The following is a 20,400-nucleotide window of genomic DNA, read 5'->3' as shown; positions in this document are numbered from 1 at the left end:
GTTGGCTTTGACTGGTGCCTACATAGTTGAACGGTGCTAACAGAGAAATGAGCAGTTGAGCCTGGTGCTAATAGAGATGGATGCTAACAGCCTTTTGGCTTGGTGCCTTTAGAAGCACCCTTAACAAATTTCTTAAGGAATCCCGATATTCTGCAGCAGTCAGTGGGTTGCGCGTAGCAATATTTAGTGGTCCCTATAGAACGACCCTAGACTTCGATCAACTCCCTCACTCCACCTCCAACATTCCGCACATGCGCTGATAGGGTCTTCTTCCAGAGAGAGAGAGAGAGGGTCTCCGTCGTTCTTCCCGGCATCACCTAAAATATAAGCAGGTACCACTTCTTCAAAACCCTAATCTCATTACGAATTTTAGTCGGAATCTCCTGGATTGAATTCCTACTCTAACGTCCAATTACGTTTTTATATATATTGTAATCCTTACTCGAACGTTATTACTCCAGATTTGTTCCCGGAAAACGTAAACTAGGGTTTAGTTTTTCACTGATTGAAACTTCTAAAAGAGCTCTTTATTTATACAAATTCCGCTTCTTAAATTCGCATATTTGGTCGAATTAGTTCAGAGATATATTTATATATAAGTGCTTTTAAATAAAATGGAGCAATCAATCGGTTTTCCCCATCTAAGAAATCGTCGTTATCGTGGAATTTTCAATGGTTTATGTGGTATTGTTCTACTTCTTTTCTTCTTCCTTCGGGAAGATATTAAACCCTGGAATTCGTTTAGCAAGCATGACCCTTTAAATTCAATTATCCTGCCTCTAGATTCAAGTTCTGAGGTTATACACAGGCAAATTATCGAAGTTGGGGTTAATTCGTCGGTTTTGAAAGAGAACAATTTGACAGTGCAAAATCCTGGAATTTGTTCAGGATTACAGAATCACAAGGGTTACACTAGTCAATGTGAGTTCTTGAAAGCTCATCCCTCGTGCACTTCTGGGGGATTGTTCGATTATATATCGTTTTTCTACTGTGATTGCCAGAATTTTCATATATTTGGGTATCTGGTAATTGGGTTATGGCTTGGAGCTTTGTTCTATCTCTTGGGTAATACAGCTGCAGATTACTTCTGCTGTTCTTTAGAGAAGCTATCTGAACTTCTGAAACTTCCTCCGACTGTTGCTGGGGTTTCCCTCCTTCCTCTAGGAAATGGAGCTCCTGACGTTTTTGCTAGTATAGCTGCATTTGTGGGAAGTGATGCTGGCGATGTGGGTCTAAATAGTGTCTTGGGTGGAGCTGTTTTTGTAACATGTATCGTTGTTGGAATAGTTTCTCTTTGTGTGGTGGAAAAGAGAGTTCAGATTGATCGAAGATGTTTTATCAGAGATATAAGTTTCTTTCTCTTTACACTAGTGTCCCTCTCTTTGATATTGTTTGTTGGCAAGGTTAGTGTTGTAGGTGCAATTGCCTTCGTTTCGATTTATATTGTTTATGCCTTCTCAGTTGCTGCAAATGAGATATTGAGAAAACACGCACAGAAGCTGAGGTTGGATGTGGTGACACCATTGCTTCCGGTTAGAGGAAGCATCTTTTCTCAGGGAAGTGAAGATGATGAATCTATTTACAGTCCATTGCTCGATCTCGACCATGAAAATGATCCACCACATCTCCATAATACATTGCCACAATGGATGTGGGCTTCAAATGTTGCTATTTATTCAAATCAGTCGCTGAAACTTAGTACAGGGGAAAGTCCTAGGCCGTTATGGGGTTGGGTTGATGATGATTCACAAACTGACGGAAAACCACTCTCCTATACTTCGAAATTTTTCTCTCTGATGGAGATGCCCTTGACACTCCCAAGACGGCTCACTATTCCGATTGTGGAAGAAGAACGCTGGTCGAAAGGTTATGCTGTTGCTAGTGCTTTGTTAGCTCCCATTCTTTTGGCGATTCTGTGGAACACCCAAGATAATATCGGCACTAAAAGCAGAGTAGCTTCATACGTAGTCGGTTCAGTTGTTGGCATAGTTCTTGGCATTCTCGCATTTCAATTCACGAGAACTGATAACCCACCTCGAAGGTTCTTATTTCCGTGGGTATTTGGGGGATTCTTTATGAGTATCATCTGGTTCTACATTGTCGCCAACGAGCTTGTTGCACTCCTGGTGGCATTAGGAGTCATTTTAGGAATCAACCCATCAATCCTTGGATTAACTGTATTGGCATGGGGAAATTCTATGGGTGATTTGATGTCAAATGTTGCTTTGGCAATGAATGGTGGGGATGGAGTACAAATCGCCATGTCAGGTTGCTATGCAGGGCCTATGTTCAACACACTTATGGGCTTGGGTATCTCATTATTAATCGGAGCTTGGTCCGAGAAACCTGCATCATACATAGTTCCACGAGACACGAGTCTGGTTTATACAATAGGATTTCTGATGTTGGGACTTATTTATGCTTTATTCGTTTTACTTCGGAATAATATGCAACCTAACAGGTACTTAGGGTTTGGGCTTATAATCATATATGTGATATTCCTTTTTGTTAGATTGAGCAGTGCCATGGGTGTTGTTTCAATAGCAGGTCTTAGTTGAAGTTTCTTTTTTTTGGTTTTCAAATGGTGTCAAGAGAGAAGTAAATGCCAGAGGCAAATGGAGCTTGTTGTGTACTTGTGACTAGGTATGTGCTTGTGATTACACAAAGCGCGATAATGTACATAGAAAATGTAGGAGATTATCTCCTTGTGAAAAGATCAATTATTTTCTTAATAAGTAGAAAATTTGTTCTAAAAGTATAATTACGTTTGAATAGTCTAAAGAAATGTGCTTTATATCATGGAGGAATGAATGGTGACACTCTGTGATGATCCAAGTCTCGTTCAAGTTTCAAGCTCTTAGCTTTTCGATAGTTTCATTTTTAAGTTTTTGATATTACAATTTTATTTTATCAAGTTCTTATATTCAAATTCTATCATTGATATGGTGGAAGATGGTGACATAATGTAATGATCCAAGTCCCATCAGTTATTGATATTGTTTCTACAGTTGTTTCACGACATAATCAAAGAGTACAAATTGTTTCTACATTCTGAGGTTACACTTATCTGAAATGGGGGACACTTACATGCCCCCGCCCTTAAAAAGTCGCCTGCCTTGATTGGCCACCATTTTGTAAATCCTGCCGTTTATCTTAATTATTATTATCAGTGTAATTAATCCGTATAAACATGTTAGTTTATATGACCTTGGCAGATATATATATATATATTTATTATTACCATTTTGTAAATCCTGCCGTTTATCTTAATTATTATTATCAGTGTATATATATATATATATATATATTTATGTCACCATATCGGAGGTGATGAACCTTCAAATTGAAAAGGTATAAGCCGATGTAGCCTTCCACTTTTAGGGTTTGTTTGTTATGTGTGAAAATGAAGTGGGAAAATCGATTTTCTTATGAAATCAGTTTTCCGTTGTTTGTTTAGACCTAAAAAGTGTGAAAGTCACTTTCTCATGGGAAAAAAGGTTGGAAAAACACCTCAAATATTTTATCATCAAAAAAATGAGGAAACGATTTCTTACTCTCTTTTTTTGCGCTCTATCTCCTCCCATGGAAACTAACTGTTGCTCCTTCTAGAAAAATGTTGATGTAAATTACATGAGTATTAACATTATATTCTCGGATCACTTATCATGTCTATTAATGAAAACTTCTTCAATCAGGGTTTCAATTGAATTAATTTTTATTGGGGCGTTTAACTTGAGTTCTCCATGAGCTGTTTGAATTGTTCTTAATGAATCAGAGTTCTTTTTGTCTTCAAATGGTATTGGAAATTTCTTGAGTTAGGGATTGAAATGAATTGTATTTAAAATTAATTGACAATGAATTAGAATTTGAATTGAATTGACATCGTGATTTTTGATGTTCTTGTCGTGGGAAGATAAATTTTAGAGAGAGAAAATCTAAGATGATGAATCTGGTATTGGAAACTTCTAAAGGCGCTTGACTTTATTGCAATTGGCGCCTCAATTAAGTGTTAAAAACGGGCGCTCAACAGTAATATCTTCGGGTGCTTCTAGATGTTTCCATTACATTTTCTCGTGGTGTACCAAATACCAAAAAACGACTTTTTTCCCGTCAGAAAAAAAATGGTTTTCTTACTCAGACTTCCTAACGTATCAAACGGGCCCTTAGATATCAAACAGGCAAACGATACGGTTCATATCATGCTGATGGTATTCTAGTAATTATGCGAACTCTCATGGCTATAATCGACCCTATGTTTGCATTTAGGATATACTGTAAAGAGACCCACAATTCTTCCCCTCTCTCTCTCTCTCCAAAAAAAAAAGATCACAGGAGCGTCCGAACAGGAGGAAGATGAAGATGCACATGACCTTCTATTGGGATAAGAAAGTAACACTCTTGATCGATTCATGGAGGACAGAATCATGGACAAGTTACTTCTTGACATTACTTGCTTGTCTCTTAATTTCAATCTTTTACCAATATATGGAAGAAAGACGTCTCAGATTCAAGAACATCGCACAGGGAAAACCTATTAATCCAACTTCTTCTTCTTCTTCAACTATAAACACACCATTTCTCTTTCAAAAATACGGTCGGAAACCGGCAAAGTTCTCGGTGGCTGTGTTATTTGGTGTCAATTCGGCTATTGGTTATCTTCTGATGCTTTCAATTATGTCTTTTAATGGTGGTGTATTCATAGCTGTTGTTTTAGGGCTTACTTTAGGGTATCTCATCTTTCGATGTGGAGATGAAGATGTGGTTGTTGTTGATAATCCTTGTGCTTGTGCTTGATTATCAGATATTTATGATCCATCTGTTGATTAATGTTTGTTTCTCCTCAATCAATTTGGATTTTTCTACAGAAACATTCTGTTTTGATTTAATTTGTTTCATTTGTATATTTGATATCTTTGTTAAGGTAAACTTTAAATAGGTACAAATACAATATGTTGATTAGTGGAACACATATTGAATTTAGACATATGGTGGTTAGAACTTCACCCACTTTCTAATCCCCCGAAATAAAGTTGTTTATTTTTTTTTTTTTATGAAAACCATATTTTCATTCATCTCAACATCACAAAGCACATGGTAGAATTTTTGTTCCTCTCATCTGAAAACTTAGGGGGTAGTGGAGCGGGACTTTCATAGACAAAATGTCCCGTAGACATTTCAAGATATTTCGGATGAGTTATTATAGACAACATGTGTTCATAGACATTTTCAAGACATTGAGAGTTTGTAGACAAAATGTCTTTATAGACATTTCAAGACATTTGATCCATAGACAAAATGTCCTGGGGACATTTTAAGATCTTGAGTCCATTGACAGAATGTGTAATGCATATTATATTTGTGCTAATCAAAAATATATTTTTCAACTTTTGTAGACATCTGTGAATATTTGTGGACATTGATGGACATTTGGTAGACATTTATTATTTTAATATTATTATTATTATTTAATCACATGAAATAATATATTAATACTAACATTTCAAAAATATATTTTTCGACTTTCGTAAACATCTGTGAATATTTGTGGACATTGATGGACATTTGGTAGATATTTATTATTTTAATATTATTATTATTTTTTAATTACATGAAATAATATATTTATACTAACATTTCAAAAATATATTTTTCGACTTTCGTAGACATCTGTAAGTATTGTGGACATTGATGGACATTTGGTAGACATTTACTATTTTAATATTATTATTATTGTTTAATCACATGAAATAATATGTTTATACTAACATTTCAAAAATATATTTTTCGACTTTCGTAGACATCTGTGAATATTTGTGGACATTGATGGACATTTGGTAGACATTTATTATTTTAATATTATTATTATTGTTTAATCACATGAAATAATATATTTATACTAACATTTCAAAAATATATTTTTCGACTTTCGTAAACATCTGTGAATATTTGTGGACATTGATGGACATTTGGTAGACATTTATTATTTTAATATTATTATTGTGGTTTGATCACATGATGGACTTCAAATGCCTCTTGTTTTTTGAAAGACATTTTGGCTTCCAAATTTGTCCCAAATCCTTCACAAATTCATCAAACTATGAAGTCCACCAAAGTCTGGGACATGTTTTGTCTACAATCGAATGCCTCGGACTTTCATAGACTCTCAAATGTCTGGATTTGAATGTCTCAGACTTTCGTGGACTCTCAAATGTCTGGATTTGAATGCCTCAGACTTTCGCGGACTCTCAAGAGTCCGCGAAAGTCTTGCTCCACTACCCCCCCCCCCCCTTAAACTTCATGAGAGTTACATACATTCAAATGTAAAGTATCTCATGAAGGGAAAAGAATTGACTAGACACAGACACAAAGATCTTATAGATCGAGAATTAAAGACCCTCGAAATCACATATATATTAATATTTATTGACAAATATATCTTTAACAAAATATTGAATTACCAATTTTATTTTTTGTAGGATTTGGTATTAATAAATACTATTCATGATTTATGAACAAAATTTAATTTTAGATAAATTTCTATTTAGGTTTACTATTAAGATGTTTATCATTATCTTTAAATTATAACCTTTTGATGTATCATGTTATTCTTTCATATCTACGAATTTGAAAAAAAATTACTGATTTTAATATATAACAAAGTTGATATGTATATTTAATGCTTAAAAAAAAGAGTTGATGTGTAGTTTATGTACTTTAAGTAAGGGTAATAGTGAACTTTTACAAATATTTACTCTTATTTCTATACGAACCAAACACCTAATTAGGAACATGTCAGGAATCCAATTCTCATTCCTGGTCAAACCAAACATCAAACTACAGTAATCTGATTCCCAGGAATCACATTACGGGAATCACATTCCATTCCCACGCGCCAAACATGGCCTAAAGGTCGACAAAAAAATTCTATAGATCGAGAATTAAAGACCCTAAAGGTCGACAAAAAGAAAAATACAACAATAATATGAAACTAATAAAAGTGAAATCTTGATAGTTTTTTTTTTTCTTGACTTGTAATTTCCTCTTCAATCTTCTTGAATTGTTCATCGTAGAATTCGGCGATATTGAATCTTCTTTTCTCACTGACATTTTTATCCATACTTCCATTCCTTAAACATATAAAATCACCAACAAATGGATTAAATCCTTCATCGAATTTAATTTTTGTAACTTTAGAAAATGAATATGTGATCCATGTTAGAGAGAGAAGAACAAAGAGGAGAGGAAGAATCAATAAGAAGAACTGTGTGGAATAAGATTTGATTTCATAGAATCTCTCTCTAAAATCTACAGTCCAAGATCTTATTATAGATATAATATAAACAACAAAGAGGAAAATTCGGAGGAGGGATCCCTCCTCCTAAAAACACCAAGATCTGAAAAGTAGTTTAAGAGATAGAGAAAAGAGAGGAAACGGTTATTTTCTCTTGCGAGAGAGATATCAACTTTTTTTTTTTGAAATTCAGTCTTAAAAGGCAGGTGTTTTGGGAAACAATAATACTTGTGCGGTTACAAAATTTTGAAGAGAAATAATGACTTTTGTCGAATTTTCTGGCTTCTTCTTCATTTCCTCTGAACTACTGCCGCCACGTCCAAACTCCAGCCACAACATGCGACCACCACCTTTGACCATGACCATCATTTATTTCTCTCCTTATTCTTTCCTCTCTCTCTTTCTATTCTTCTCCCTCTTCCTCTTCCTCTCTAAATATGTTTAGGCAAAGGGAAAGATTCCTTCGTCGGAACTTCTGGTTTGAGGGATAACCTCAAACAAGAACTCATTGATTTAGCGGGAGGAAACTTGATGTAGATGCAACGGAAATTAAAAAGAAGACTAAAACTTGATCAAAGAACTAATAAAGTAAAGGAAATACGATAACTTGATTAATAATTCTCTGGAAAGGTGAATAACAATGACAGACTTGACTTCCTTTTATATGAACTTAGACTCTTTTAGACAGACTCAAACTAAGACTCTTAAATATAGAAAACTCTCAAACATAGAAACTCCTAAACCTAGACCTAATAGGAAACACTCAAACATAGAAACTCTTAAATCCTAAACCTAATAGACTCGGTCGCGAGACCCTTTAATTCAGTCGGCCGTGAGACCCACTATCTTGGTTGATCGGCCCAGTACAATCTGCATTAGCCTCCCTTTCTCTCAAGAGGTTCGCCTTGAACCGTTTTTTAAGGGAGTTCAGTTCTTCGATCAGAGCTTTCTTCACGGGGCAGCAACGCAACAAGTTTCTTATTCCAAAGAAATTTATAGGTATTAGCACGCCCACGGTAAGTGGCATCAACATCTGATTGCCAAGGATGACCTAAGATAAGGTGACACAGATCCATGCCCGTGACGTGGCAGGTGATTTCATCCAAGTATTCAACCCATTGTTGGGTTTTGGACTATCCTATTCATCTAACTAATGTTGTAAGCGGAATCTCAAACATCATATGTTTAACACTAGTCTACCAGGATCACATGCAATAACTAATAATGAACTAGAAACTGAAAAAAGAATACCTTATTCGCTTTCCCTCGAACTGATTTCAATGCCTTTATACCGAAGATGAGAGCTTCATGTATAGCTCCTCTACTTGAGACACCCGAGCAAGTGACTTGATCTCCATTCTTTAATGTCATCTAGGACCTCATTGAAGGTTGAGAAGAAGAACCATTCTTCTTTTGACTAGATAGACAGGTTGGGAGTTTTTTTTCTAAAACCCTCATTCTCCACTTAGCTGTCGGAGAGACAGAGGGGCAGTTTTTCTCTTGAGAAAAATTCACACCTTTTCTGTTCTATAATGATCCTTATATAGAGAAACTCTAATAGGAATCTCATTCCAATTAGGATTCAATATGGGCCGCAAAAAAGATAAGTCAGAATTCTTTCTGACTAGGACACTTAGATGAGAGGGAATCGCCATCTAGGGTTTTCCTTATTATGTGGCCGTCCAGACCAGCCCCTTAATGGGCTTGGTCTGTCCGACCTATGCTTATGGTCGACCATCATATGGTTGTCCCATGCTCCTGGTCGGCCATCTCATGGTCAGCCCCGTTTAGCCTTCCTGGACCTCCCTTTTCGGCCTGGTTCTTCTTATCTTTGTTCGAATCTCATCCGAACCATTTGGGCTTGTTTGATGGACCTGGTCCGCCTATTTGCCAAGTTCCCAGTAGTCAACTCTATCTGATCAAGCCACCACTCTTTGGTGTAACCCGTTGTAGGATCCGATCTATGTTAGTCGCGGATTACCGAAGTAACCTGACGATCGTAAGCTAAGCATTACGATCCCTAATTCGACCGGACTAGATGATCTTCTGGAAAAAGTCATCGTTATCTTAACTGACACATTGAGTGCATTGTCATCTTAGTCGAAGGACACTCTTTCGGAAGGACATCTTCTTTTGACCGAATGAATATATCCTTCATCATGTTCCACTATTCATCATCTTCCCCACCACTCTCCGTGAAGGTGATTTTAAACTTTAAACCCAAGCCTTCAACCTCTAACTTCTTTGAAAAAGGAACAAGATTAGTTTTAATTTCTTAGAAGGGACCACTTGTCCTAAGTTCCCCTTTCTGTATCGATATCTTAAATGATGGAATCGACATAAGTCCAGCTCTTTTTTTGTTGAAACCATACATGAAAAAGTGCCTAAGAGAAGGGATACCATAAATATAGAAGAAGATAATGAGAATAAAAAAAGAAGGTACATGACAATTTCAATGGTAGGGTCCAAGTTGGGGCTTTACGAGTCAGAAAAATAGGTAAAGACGAGTTCAGAGAGAGAAACCAAAACAAATAAAAAATAAGATCGAGTAACATATAGAATGAAAATAACGTTGGAGGTCAATATTAACTTGGAGAAACATGTTAGTGTCAAATTTATCCTCGGAATACATATAACCCTAAATTTGTGGGTTCGTTACTAATTTAGGTAAAACAACCAACATTGGAAATAAAAATAAAAAGATAAAATGTATTTTTTTTTGTTGAACTGGATAAAATGTATATTTTAGTCAGAAATAGTTTGGAGACCCAAAAATTGAGGAGTTAATGAGTTCCTGACCTACCAAAGAAAAAAGAATACTGTGCAGGTCCAAATGCACAGAAAAACGTTAGCTTTTCTCTTTTTTTCTTTTGTTTCTCATCCTGAAATGTCCTTGACAGTACAAAATAAGACTTTCAATTTTCTCACAGAAGTGCATCTTTCCATTTACTACATATCCCATTAAAGGAAGAAATCTTCTTTAATTTATATTCTTTCATATATTTACCTTTAAATTTTTCTCTCTATATTTTCTTCACCTCTCTCTCTCTCTAAAAAATGACTGATCTTCTTCCTTTTAGTGTTCATGACAAAATCGATGAAGCAAAGCTTATGGGGTTTAAAAGATTTTTTTAACAGATCTAAAGGATTCAACATTAAAGTTATGTGGAGTAATTTTGTTGTACATGTCTAGATCTTTTTTAGACATATTTGAATTTTTTTTTTCTTGTAAAAGATTTGGAAGTTTGAAAGCTTGAAGATGAAATAATTTAGTTGCAGGTTTGTATGTATGAGGATGATGATGATCTATTGGGAAGAATTATGTATTTTTTTTCTTTTCTTTGATTTTTACGATGTTGATGATCAATAAAGGGGAATTGCTTTGTAAGTCATTAGATTATGCACTGTAATTCATTAGATTATGCACTGTACAATACGTGACATTTGATTATGTACATAACAAAATGTCTTATACGTTTCCCCAAGAAGTGTGATAAATTTGAAATGTGTACAAAATGTACAGTACATAACAAAATGTCCTATACTTTCTTTCCCAGAAAGTGTAAGACATATGAAAGGTGTATATGACAAAATCATATGTACACTAAGGGTTGGAATGGGGCGGGTTCAGATTCTTGATTGTCGGGCTTGGGCGGATCGGGCTCAAGAGTAAGCTACCCGATCGGGATATCGGGCACTTCTGGTCGGGCAAACATGAGTTTCTTCAAGCCCGCGATCTGATTTTGCCCGATTGGGCTCTAACGGGCTCGGGTGGATCGGGCCCGCAGGCTTTTTTAATAAAAAATAATTAAAAAAATAAAATTAAAAATAAAATTAATTAAAATAAGTTAAACTGATTTTCATCCATAATATTAATAATATAATCTCTTGACATCAAAAGTTAGAGATCTTTTCATAAAAAATTACAGAAATTGAACTTAAGACGATGGATTCTCGGGAACCGGTTCTGGAAATCCGTCGTTCAAAGGGTCAAATTGCATCATACTAACATTAAGTTGGTGTTTCCACCAATCTTTCAGACAAACACAACACTCCAACATTTTCGGAGTTAGACTGCTTCTATAATCACCCAAAATTCTCTTTCCGAAAGAGAAGGCAGACTCAGAAGCAGCAGTAGAAACCGGAAACAACAAAAACATCACGAGCAATTCGAGATAAAATCGGGCATCTTTTCTCATTTTGACTCCACCAACCTAAAACGTCGAACTTTTCAAGATATCTACCAAAGGATCGGGCTCGGAATCATATCGAGAAATCTCTTCAGAAGCAGTAGTCGAAGGATCTTTTCGAACCCGATTTGAAGATTCAGAAGTCTCGGAGGAACCAACCTAGATGAAGTTTGCGGCCGTGAAATATTCAAAGTGGTTGTATTCTAGTGGATGTACTGAACATTTGATTATGTACTGTACGTTTTGGAAATAAAGTTTCAGAAAAATAAAGTAATTTTAGAGAGAAAGAGAAAATGACGTGTCATTATTCTAGTGGATGGTAAATATGTGATTTTACCAGAAATACAACATAAACACGAGATTTTCTTTAATGAAAATATGTAAACAGCGAGTAAAATACAAATAGTTTTACAATTTTCATTTGTTAATTGTCGTGCCATTATTCTAGTGGATGGTAAACGTGTAATTTTATCAGAAACAAAACATAAAAACGAAATTTCTTCAATAGTAAATGCGTAAATATCGTGTAAAGTACATATATCGTGTGGACCTACTCCAACTAATTTGTGTTCTGCTCCAGAATTTGGTCTTATTTCTCAAAACAAAAACTTTTGGGTCTTTGGGTCAATCCATCTATTTTAGACTTTTAGTACTATTTCTGGAATAAAAAAAACGGAGGAGCCGAACTTCATAAATGCTGAAAATTTCTGATTCTTCCACCAGTGTCACGTGATCGGCTGGTCGAGTTTCTGTTACTGAGAAAACTATAGTAAAGACTAGAGAGAGAGAACTAGAGACTAGAGAGAGAAAACTAGAGACTAGAGAGAGAGAGAACTAGAGACTAGAGAGAGAGAGAGAGAGAGAACTCGACTCATCACTCATCACTCTGGTCAAAATCAAACACTAAAAAGAAATAAAAAAAACCAGGAATCAAACACCTGAAAAAAATCAGTGCTAACATTTACAACTCCTCTTTTCTTTAAGCTCTTTTATGGATATAAATCGGATTCGAAATCAAACTCCACTTTGAGTAAATAGACTACTACTACTACTATCATTATTATTGCTTTCTAAAATCTAGGGTTTAGGATTAGCTGCATTCATGTAGCTAATCTCTGCTATTGCTCAGACCTTTCAGAAGCGTCGCATTTACTTTCATAAACCCTATTTGGTCTTCTTTTTTACCTATAATAACAATTAAACTTGTTTTCTTCTTCTTTTTCTCAGATTATCAACTTCTACTTTTGAGAGAAGCCCATTGGTCTTTGACGGATTCCGGTAATCTTCTGACCATTATAGTGTTAGTCGATGGCTTCTTCAGCTCCTCCTTCATCAGCGTATCCTTGCCCTAGATCTCCACCAAAATGTCCCGATATGAGTGGGAAGCACAGGGAGCTTGTTAAGGTTCAAAAGTTGGAAAGAGAGATTGGATTTCTAGAGGTGAAACCTTGTTAATAGTAGATCACTTTTCCTTTTTTAGGGTTATATATTTCCAGTAACACATTCATGAATTAGGGTAAACTGAGAAAGACTGTTTCTTTTTGCATGAGAAGTGAATAAAAATAGGAAACTTGAACAATATAGATGTCATTTTCAGGTTAAAAAAGGAAAACTTGTTGTTTGTTTGTTTGTTAGAGAGATACACTTTTTGTATAAAAAGTTGTTGGCTTTAAAGTTAAGACCAATAGGCTTGTGAAATTTGAATCCTAATTTCATCACTAGCTAAATAGAGGGAGAAGAATTCAATCAGCACTTGTTTTAATTTTAATTTCATGGGTACTGTTTAAGAATTTCCAATGTAGAAGGAAATGAAAAGAAGAGGGAAAACAGGGCAAACTTAAAAGAGGTTGGTTGAATAGCATCCCATACATAAAGAAGAAAGAGAATCATGGGTGAGAATATTCGGCCAGGGCTGATACTATGCCCGATTTGGCCGGGATTATGGCTGGGCATAGCCGCATAAAGTCATATTTCATATCAGCAAAGACTTGAGTGATGAGGAGTCTGTGATGTTGTACGTATTTCCTAATTTTTAGTTGTTACACCAGGGAGGCTTGTTTTTTTTCTTTCGGCAAACTACCGTGGAGATTTATCTCGGCTATGGAAAAGCTATTGTAAATGATTAGCGATCAACTTACATTTATTTAGTAAAAGTTCTACTCAGTTATTCGATCTTTTTCATTGTTGATAATGTAATCTTATATGCAACTTTTTTGGAGCAGGGGGAGTTAAAATCGATCGAGAGCCTTCAACCTTCTTCCAGAAGTTGCAAAGAGTATGTTTAGTTCTTTAATACTTAGTTGTTTCTTCTGGTTTCCGAATAGATTTGTTGAAGATAATTTTATCAACTCTGAACATTGTTTGTACTATTTTCCCTAAGCAACATAGGCCATATCTCTATCTTATTGCTTAGTAGAGAGCTGATGTAAGGTGATACATTTCAGGGTTGACAGTTATCTAGGAGGAAACCCGGATCCCCTGATACTAGTGTATGGTTACTTACTTCAACCTTCTTTTTGTTAAGACCATATCAAATGTAAATTCGTAAGATATTGAAATATTTATGGTTTTCATATTGTTACAGACATCAGAAGATCCATAAACCATGTCGTTTCTGCAAGTGGTTATGGTACATTTTCCTTTTCCAAGCCTCTCTCTGTTTTTTATATGTTGCAAATTACTTTTTCCAACGTAGATTCCTTGAAGTTCACACATTAACTTCACAAATAGAGTGGAAGGACGTTTTTTTACGTCAGCACTTCTGTAGTTGTACTAGATGTTGGTCTATCCTTATTGGTTGGGTCCGCTACTTGCTTAACGCTCTAATTGATGTGTCTTCACTGAAAATAGCACCTACACAAGTTTCACCCAACTAGCACCGCCCAGGATTTCGTTGCACTATTGACTTGTACTAACCGGAATTGTATGAGTTATAGATCACATATGCAGTCTTCTTCTCTTCTGATTATATGGTACAAAAATCAGCTTCTCTGAAGCATATATGGACTGGAGAATAGTAAAAAGTGGTCATAACCTCATATTCCGTCATAAAGTATACGAACATCCTCATTCTTGAAGCTGGTTAGGAGCCATTTTGACTACAAAAAGTTACGAAAAGTACACATGCTTGTGTGACTTTATAAACTCTATGGAGGAGAAATAGGATTGTGGATCCTTAAAGGATATGATTCCTGCCCTTCCTAAAGAAACTGAGCAAAATCGCAGCCTGAGTTAGAACCTATGAACTACTCGTCCGTTATCTTCTTCATAAACTGCAATTTGGGGCTGCTGTCGAAACCCCATGGTTTACTGTTTTTGGAAGTCAGGAGCTGATTGTGTTTATGGGTGCTGACACCACTGAAGTGGAAGTTACCCTACAAGCATAGTCGAATGTGCAATTGATTTTGACTTTCTTTGGGCAAATTAAGAATTGGCTTGGAGTTAATTAGCTCTCCAGTGTCACTTTTTCTCTTGTTCTTGTCTTATCTGTGTTAGCTTTGTGTAGTTCATTTCTTTAGTTGCTCTAATTAGGCACTTAGGCCTAAGCAGGCGTGCCCTTAATTTCTATCTTTGTGCTCACCAGTTTTCACGTATTAATTATAACGCATTTGTTGAAGTTAATCATAACAATGTACCACCATGAACATTTCAGTTGCTGTTTAGATAGGAAATTGATAATCTTTCACAATTTTCTTCATCTTCTTTTTCGCTTATGTTTGTCGTGACAAGATTCCTTCAAGGAGAAATGGCACATTCATTGAGAACATAAATCATGCCCTAAATGTTTTATATTTCAAAGACCAACTTGTGTATTCAAATATTTTAGTCAATCTACATTTTTTAGGTGGTTTATCAATTCTAGCCGTGTGGCATTTCACTTCTACATTAATTAGTAACTTGTTTGTTCTTAATGAGCAGTGGAAAGTCCTGTTTGAATTTATCGTGGATTTGCTGCTCTGGTGGGTGCTCGGTTTCGTCAAACAACTGTGATTCATGTCAATCGGTGAATAAGAACAAGAGGTGTTGTTCTGGCTGTTGCGATTGCTTCAGTCAATCTTGCAGCTGCTTGGGGACAACTTCTTGCAAGAATTGCTGCTGTTCTTGCATGTTTCCATCCAAAAAATCATGTTCAGATTGTTGCTCGTGCATCAGATGTACAACATGTTGTTCTTGCCTTACGTACCCGAAGACAACATGCTGTAGTTGCCTGACCTGCAGTACAAAAATCTCATGTAACCCATGCCGTCTATTTTGAGGTGGCATTTGGAACTTGAAAGTGCAAACACATATGCTTTTGGAGCCTTGGTCTCCCATCACAAAATTTTGATAAAGACACGTATACTCGTTAGGTATGTCTGATAAAATTAGGTTTGTAATATAATCAGGCGATAAAAGGGTTGAGATTAAATTAGCTAGCATTTTTCTTTGTGCTCGGAGGTAGGGGCTGCACTTGGAGGGCATAGTATATTCTAAGATGTGATTTTGAAGTCATAGTGAAGACATAAATTCTTTCCATTTTGAAATACACACATTAATGAATATGTGAAAAGAAACCTAACGCGGTCGTGAACTTGTTGAAAGTGGAAAATTTTTATTATTCAACATTTGTCACGAGGAGACATCTCAAAACACACCGATGTATGTAATTCAACAAGAATTTTCATCTGACCTATACTATATTAAATTACTTGGAGGTTTTGTCAAAAAAAAGATTTACTTGGCAGGTAGCAAAAAGATAAGGAAATAAGATTCAAATAATTGATCTCCAAAGACATTTTAAGTGTGCTGAGATTAAGTAAATTGATCTCAAAATGTATGAGGTAGCAAATTGGTTGGACAAAGTCATTTGGAGTGTCCTAGGGTGGATTATAACTATAATAAATCTTGTTCACAAAGTAACTATCATCTTTATTTTGTAAGGTTAAGGGTTATTTCCCAAATAACCCCTAACTTTATGACCAGCTTCCTGCCTAGCCCCTTACTTTGTCAAAAATACTCAGATGGCTCTCTTTTTGAGTTTCCGTTAACTAGTCATCATTTCTCTCTCCTTTATCTCATCGCCTCTGCCACCTCATCTTCTTGCCACCCTCATCGTCTTCACCAACGAAGGTCGGCCGACAACTTTCTGGTTGGCGACCTTCAAAAATAAAAATTAAAAATTTCCTCTCTTTTTTTTTGGTCTTCTCTCCTCTCTCTATAGATCTGTTGAGACTTGAGAGAGAGAGGAGAGAAGACCAAAAAAAATATATATATTTTAGAGAGAATTTTTTTCTTTTTTATGTTTGAAGGTCGCTGGCCGGAAAAATTGTCGGCCGACCGGATGAGGTGGCAGAAAGAGGTAATGAGATGGAGGAGAGAGAAATGATGACTGGTTAACGGAGTTATAAAAGAAAGGGTTATTTCCCAAATGGCCCCCAACTTTAGCAATAATTCCCATATGACCCCCTTTTTCCGTTATCTTTAACGGTCCGTTACTCTCTCTCTCCTCCATCTCATTTTCTCTCTCTGCCAAGTCACCTATCACGCCACATCATCATCTTCTCCGGCATAAGTCGCCGGCCGGCCAAATTTCCGGTCGGCGACCTTCAATCTCTCTAAAAGAAATATTTTTTTTTTAATTCCTCTCACATTTCTCTCTCTAAATTCATCACGAACAGACCTCCGGAGAAGGGAAACCCCCTTCACCAGAGTTTAGAGAGAGAGAGACGTGAGAGGAATTAAAAAAAAAGGAAATTTTTTTTAGAGAGAGAGAATAAAAAAATTGAAGGTCGCCGGCCGGAAATTTGGCCGGTCGGCGACTTATGCCGGAGAAGATGATGATGTGGCGTGATAGGTGACTTGGCAGAGAGAGAAAATGAGATGGAGCAGAGAGAGTAACGGACCGTTAAAGATACGGAAAAAGGGGGCCATATGAGAATTATTGCTAAAGTAGGGAGCTAGGCAGAAAGCTGGTCACAAAGTTGGGGGCCATTTCGGAAATAACCCTAAAAACTCAAAAGGGGGCCATTTGAGTGTTTTTGACTAAGTAGGGGGCTAGGCAGGAAGCTGGTCACAAAGTTGGGGGCTATTTGGAAAATAACTCTAAAATTAATTAGATCTGATACGGGGAATTTGGCCAAAACTCCCTAAGAAATTATGACTTTGGTTAAAAAGGATTCATCAAAGTATTTTAGGCTTCACCTCCCTGATGGCAATTATGTAATTTTCAATTTCAGTAAAATGACCAACCTAACCCTAGTCTAAGAAAATACCTTGCAAACACTTTGCACTGCCTTGCAAACACCTTGCAAAGCCTTGCAAACACCTTGCAGAGCCTTGCAAACACCTTACATGGTTTTTGCAAACACCTTGGATGGCCTTGCAAACAAATTGCAAAGCCTTGCGAACACCTTGCAGAGCCTTGCAAAAACTTTGCAGAGCCTTGCGAACACCTTGCATGACTTTTGCAAATACCTTGCACAACCTTGCGAACACCTTGCAGAGCCTTGCAAAGCTTTGCAAATACCTTGCAGAGCCTTGCAAACACCTTGCAGAGCCTTGCAAAGCTTTGCAAATACCTTGCAGAGCCTTGCAAACACCTTGCAGAGCCTTGCAAACACCTTGCAGTGCCATACAAATGGTTTGCAAATTAGTTTTTGAATTGATTTAACATGAAATTTGTTACAAATTATTATATTTTGTCTAATAGAATGTTGTATCGAAAAACTAGCTAAAACCCCTACAAATTCATAATAGTCATTTTATAAGCTCTAGCACCATCATTTTACATTTCTTCGAAAAACTTCCAAAGCTTTCATGAAATTCTCAATTTGAACATAAATACCAATTATGTTGTCCAAGAAAAAATATTTCTCATAGGCATTTCATCTAACAACTTTATAGCTATTTCAACCAATCTAAGTCTTGTATAACCAACTAACGTTGCATTCCAAACAACAACATCTCTTTCAAGCATTTTATCAAACACATTGCTTGCATCAACTATACTTTCACAACTTCCATATAAATCCAACAAATAAGTTTGAACATAAACATCAAAACTAACAAATTGTCATCCATCATTCATAACTCAATGAAAATAAAGCAATGAAGAAGTTGAATTATACCTTGAAACACTATCAATTTCTCCTTCCATTGAAAGTATATAAAACTTTCTCTCTCTAGAATTTAGAACCAAAAACTAAATCAAACCCCTTAAAAGCCTCTTCAAACAACAAGCAAATAGATTAAATCACCAAAACCTAAAAACATCAACCTATCTTATAGCCAAAATCGATTCAAACCCCAGAAATTCTAATCGGCGTCGACAATCCAACTTGGTTCGGTCATGAGAAAAACTCAAATTTTTGATTTATTAGTTAGATTATTACTAGGTATTTCTAATTGAATGAAGGGTATTTTTGACTCTTAAAAAGTTGGTGCCTTTAAAAATGTCCTTCAAGCCTATTTTTATAACTTACTTGGGGCCTAGCTAGTTAAAAAGATGGGTTGTCTTTTTAACAAAAAAAATACTAGAAATTGGGCCTCCGACCCAATTTCCTATCTGATAATGATTTTAAACGTGAATGGTCAAAAGTTATGGAGTTATGGTTGTTGTTGTATTAAACGTTCACTCAAAACTAAAACCCTAGAGTCCAATACTCCAACCAAGGGATGAAGATATGGAAAAATGTTGAAGCGTGGGGATCATACTAACAACAAAGTTCTTTTTCTGTGAAGGTCAGAAAATTGATTGCTAAACATCATATATCTCTAATGTGGATTTGGATTGTGTGAAATACCGATTCAGAAGTTGTCAAGGTCTAAGTAAACGAAATCATATAATGAGTTGTACAAAGTAGGTACCCCTACGATTAGATCTAGAAAAATATTTTATTTCTATAGAATCACGACAACTTTGTCAAAATTCATAGTAAAGTGTAGAAATTTGGGCACCTAAAGAAATTGAAACCATCAAAAGTGTAATGTCCATGTTATTTCCACACTATGTGGTCAAGTATGGACAAAGTAGGGTTAAATGTTTAAATTTTGGGATAGACATTAAGACATGCATTGGGGAAGTAGTGTCTAGTTTGGGTCGATTGAATGGAGCAATGAAGTCCGATGTGAGGTTTTGGACTGCATTTAGGTTTGATTTCTCGTGTTTCATCTACATTGTTCTAGTAGTTTAGGATTGATGGTGAAGGTAATTATGATGCTGTAGCACAAGACTCGTATGACTTAGATGAACACGTATCGCTACTAAAATAGTTGTGGTGCATGGTGCCTTTAACATACCAAAGTCGATATATGGTAATGCAAGTTCCATGACTTTCAACTGTAAATCGGTAATCCTGGAGCGGGATGTTCAATCAGCCACACCATCTTTTCAGTCAGTCGATTTTACTTGCACTCCACCCATAATCTCTTTTGGTAACACTACTTAACTGGTTTTTGCTTAATGAAGTCACATATTGTATCATTGGATCTTTATTGGACTTCATCCATGAATGGATGTTGCTCTTCAAAAAGGAACCAAAAGTTGGTGCTTCAGTAGGCCTTCCAGATGATGGGCGCAAATTACCATTTTAGCTGTGCGCGCTAGCGGGGATTGTCAGTTAGCGACGCACATTAGCATTGAGGAGCATATTGGCAGCACAGATTAACATAGAGGCTTAAGGTAGCAGCATATGCATTAGCTCTGCTCCCCTAGTTAGCTGCAGGTTCTAGGTCAGTGGCACAAACTAGTATGCACATTAGTCCTGCAGAGGTCTGGTTTAGAAGAGCAGGTTCGAGCATCTGCCTTTTATATTCCTCACAAATGGGGGATTCGGTAGAGGCTGCCCTGCCAGCCTCAGTTTCACTTGGAGAGATTTTTGGTCCACTCTATCAAAGAAAATAAATAAATAATTGGAAGATAACTTTCTGAATCTGCACATC

The 20,400-nt window shown here is 36.2% G+C and overlaps 3 protein-coding genes across 6 annotated transcripts; all 3 read left to right on the top strand.

Moving 5' to 3' along the window:
- The first annotated feature begins 228 nt into the window (after window positions 1-228).
- On the top strand, window positions 229-2,755 carry CCX4 (cation calcium exchanger 4). Its single transcript, XM_086657903.1, has 2 exons — window positions 229-332; window positions 462-2,755. The coding sequence occupies exon 2, from the start codon at window positions 615-617 to the stop codon at window positions 2,556-2,558; it is 1,944 nt and encodes a 647-aa protein (XP_086514029.1). The 5' UTR covers window positions 229-332; window positions 462-614; the 3' UTR covers window positions 2,559-2,755.
- Window positions 2,756-4,291: 1,536 nt separating this feature from the next.
- On the top strand, window positions 4,292-4,868 carry COPT5 (copper transporter 5). Its single transcript, XM_086663411.1, has one exon. The coding sequence runs from the start codon at window positions 4,354-4,356 to the stop codon at window positions 4,792-4,794; it is 441 nt and encodes a 146-aa protein (XP_086519537.1). The 5' UTR covers window positions 4,292-4,353; the 3' UTR covers window positions 4,795-4,868.
- A 7,287-nt stretch (window positions 4,869-12,155) lies between these two features.
- Window positions 12,156-16,083, top strand: LOC147556914 (uncharacterized). Of its 4 annotated transcripts, XM_086663410.1 has the most exons (7): window positions 12,156-12,250; window positions 12,337-12,511; window positions 12,709-12,921; window positions 13,704-13,756; window positions 13,926-13,970; window positions 14,066-14,110; window positions 15,400-16,083. In XM_086663410.1, exons 3-7 carry the CDS (start codon window positions 12,790-12,792, stop codon window positions 15,734-15,736), a joined length of 612 nt encoding a protein of 203 aa, XP_086519536.1. In that variant the 5' UTR covers window positions 12,156-12,250; window positions 12,337-12,511; window positions 12,709-12,789; the 3' UTR covers window positions 15,737-16,083. The 4 variants fall into 4 exon arrangements, with proteins under 4 accessions (XP_086519536.1, XP_086519534.1, XP_086519535.1 ...); XM_086663409.1 differs by having other exon boundaries at window positions 12,165-12,250; window positions 12,337-12,921; XM_086663407.1 differs by having other exon boundaries at window positions 12,203-12,511.
- Window positions 16,084-20,400: the final 4,317 nt, after the last annotated feature.

Source organism: Eschscholzia californica, unplaced genomic scaffold, assembly GCF_041429995.1.
Source record: "Eschscholzia californica isolate CP2 unplaced genomic scaffold, dmEscCali1.0.p SCAF_2, whole genome shotgun sequence".
In the NCBI taxonomy this organism is placed as follows: domain Eukaryota; kingdom Viridiplantae; phylum Streptophyta; class Magnoliopsida; order Ranunculales; family Papaveraceae; genus Eschscholzia; species Eschscholzia californica.
This window is presented reverse-complemented; position numbering and strand designations above follow the sequence as displayed.

Coding starts and splice junctions, on each gene's coding strand:
- CCX4 (XM_086657903.1), top strand. CDS start 615: ATGGAGCAATCAATCGGTTTTCCCCATCTAAGAAATCGTCGTTATCGT.
- COPT5 (XM_086663411.1), top strand. CDS start 4,354: ATGAAGATGCACATGACCTTCTATTGGGATAAGAAAGTAACACTCTTG.
- LOC147556914 (XM_086663410.1), top strand. CDS start 12,790: ATGGCTTCTTCAGCTCCTCCTTCATCAGCGTATCCTTGCCCTAGATCT. Junction 13,757..13,925: donor TCTTCCAGAAGTTGCAAAGA/GTATGTTTAGTT, acceptor GATACATTTCAG/GGTTGACAGTTATCTAGGAG. Junction 14,111..15,399: donor CGTTTCTGCAAGTGGTTATG/GTACATTTTCCT, acceptor CTTAATGAGCAG/TGGAAAGTCCTGTTTGAATT.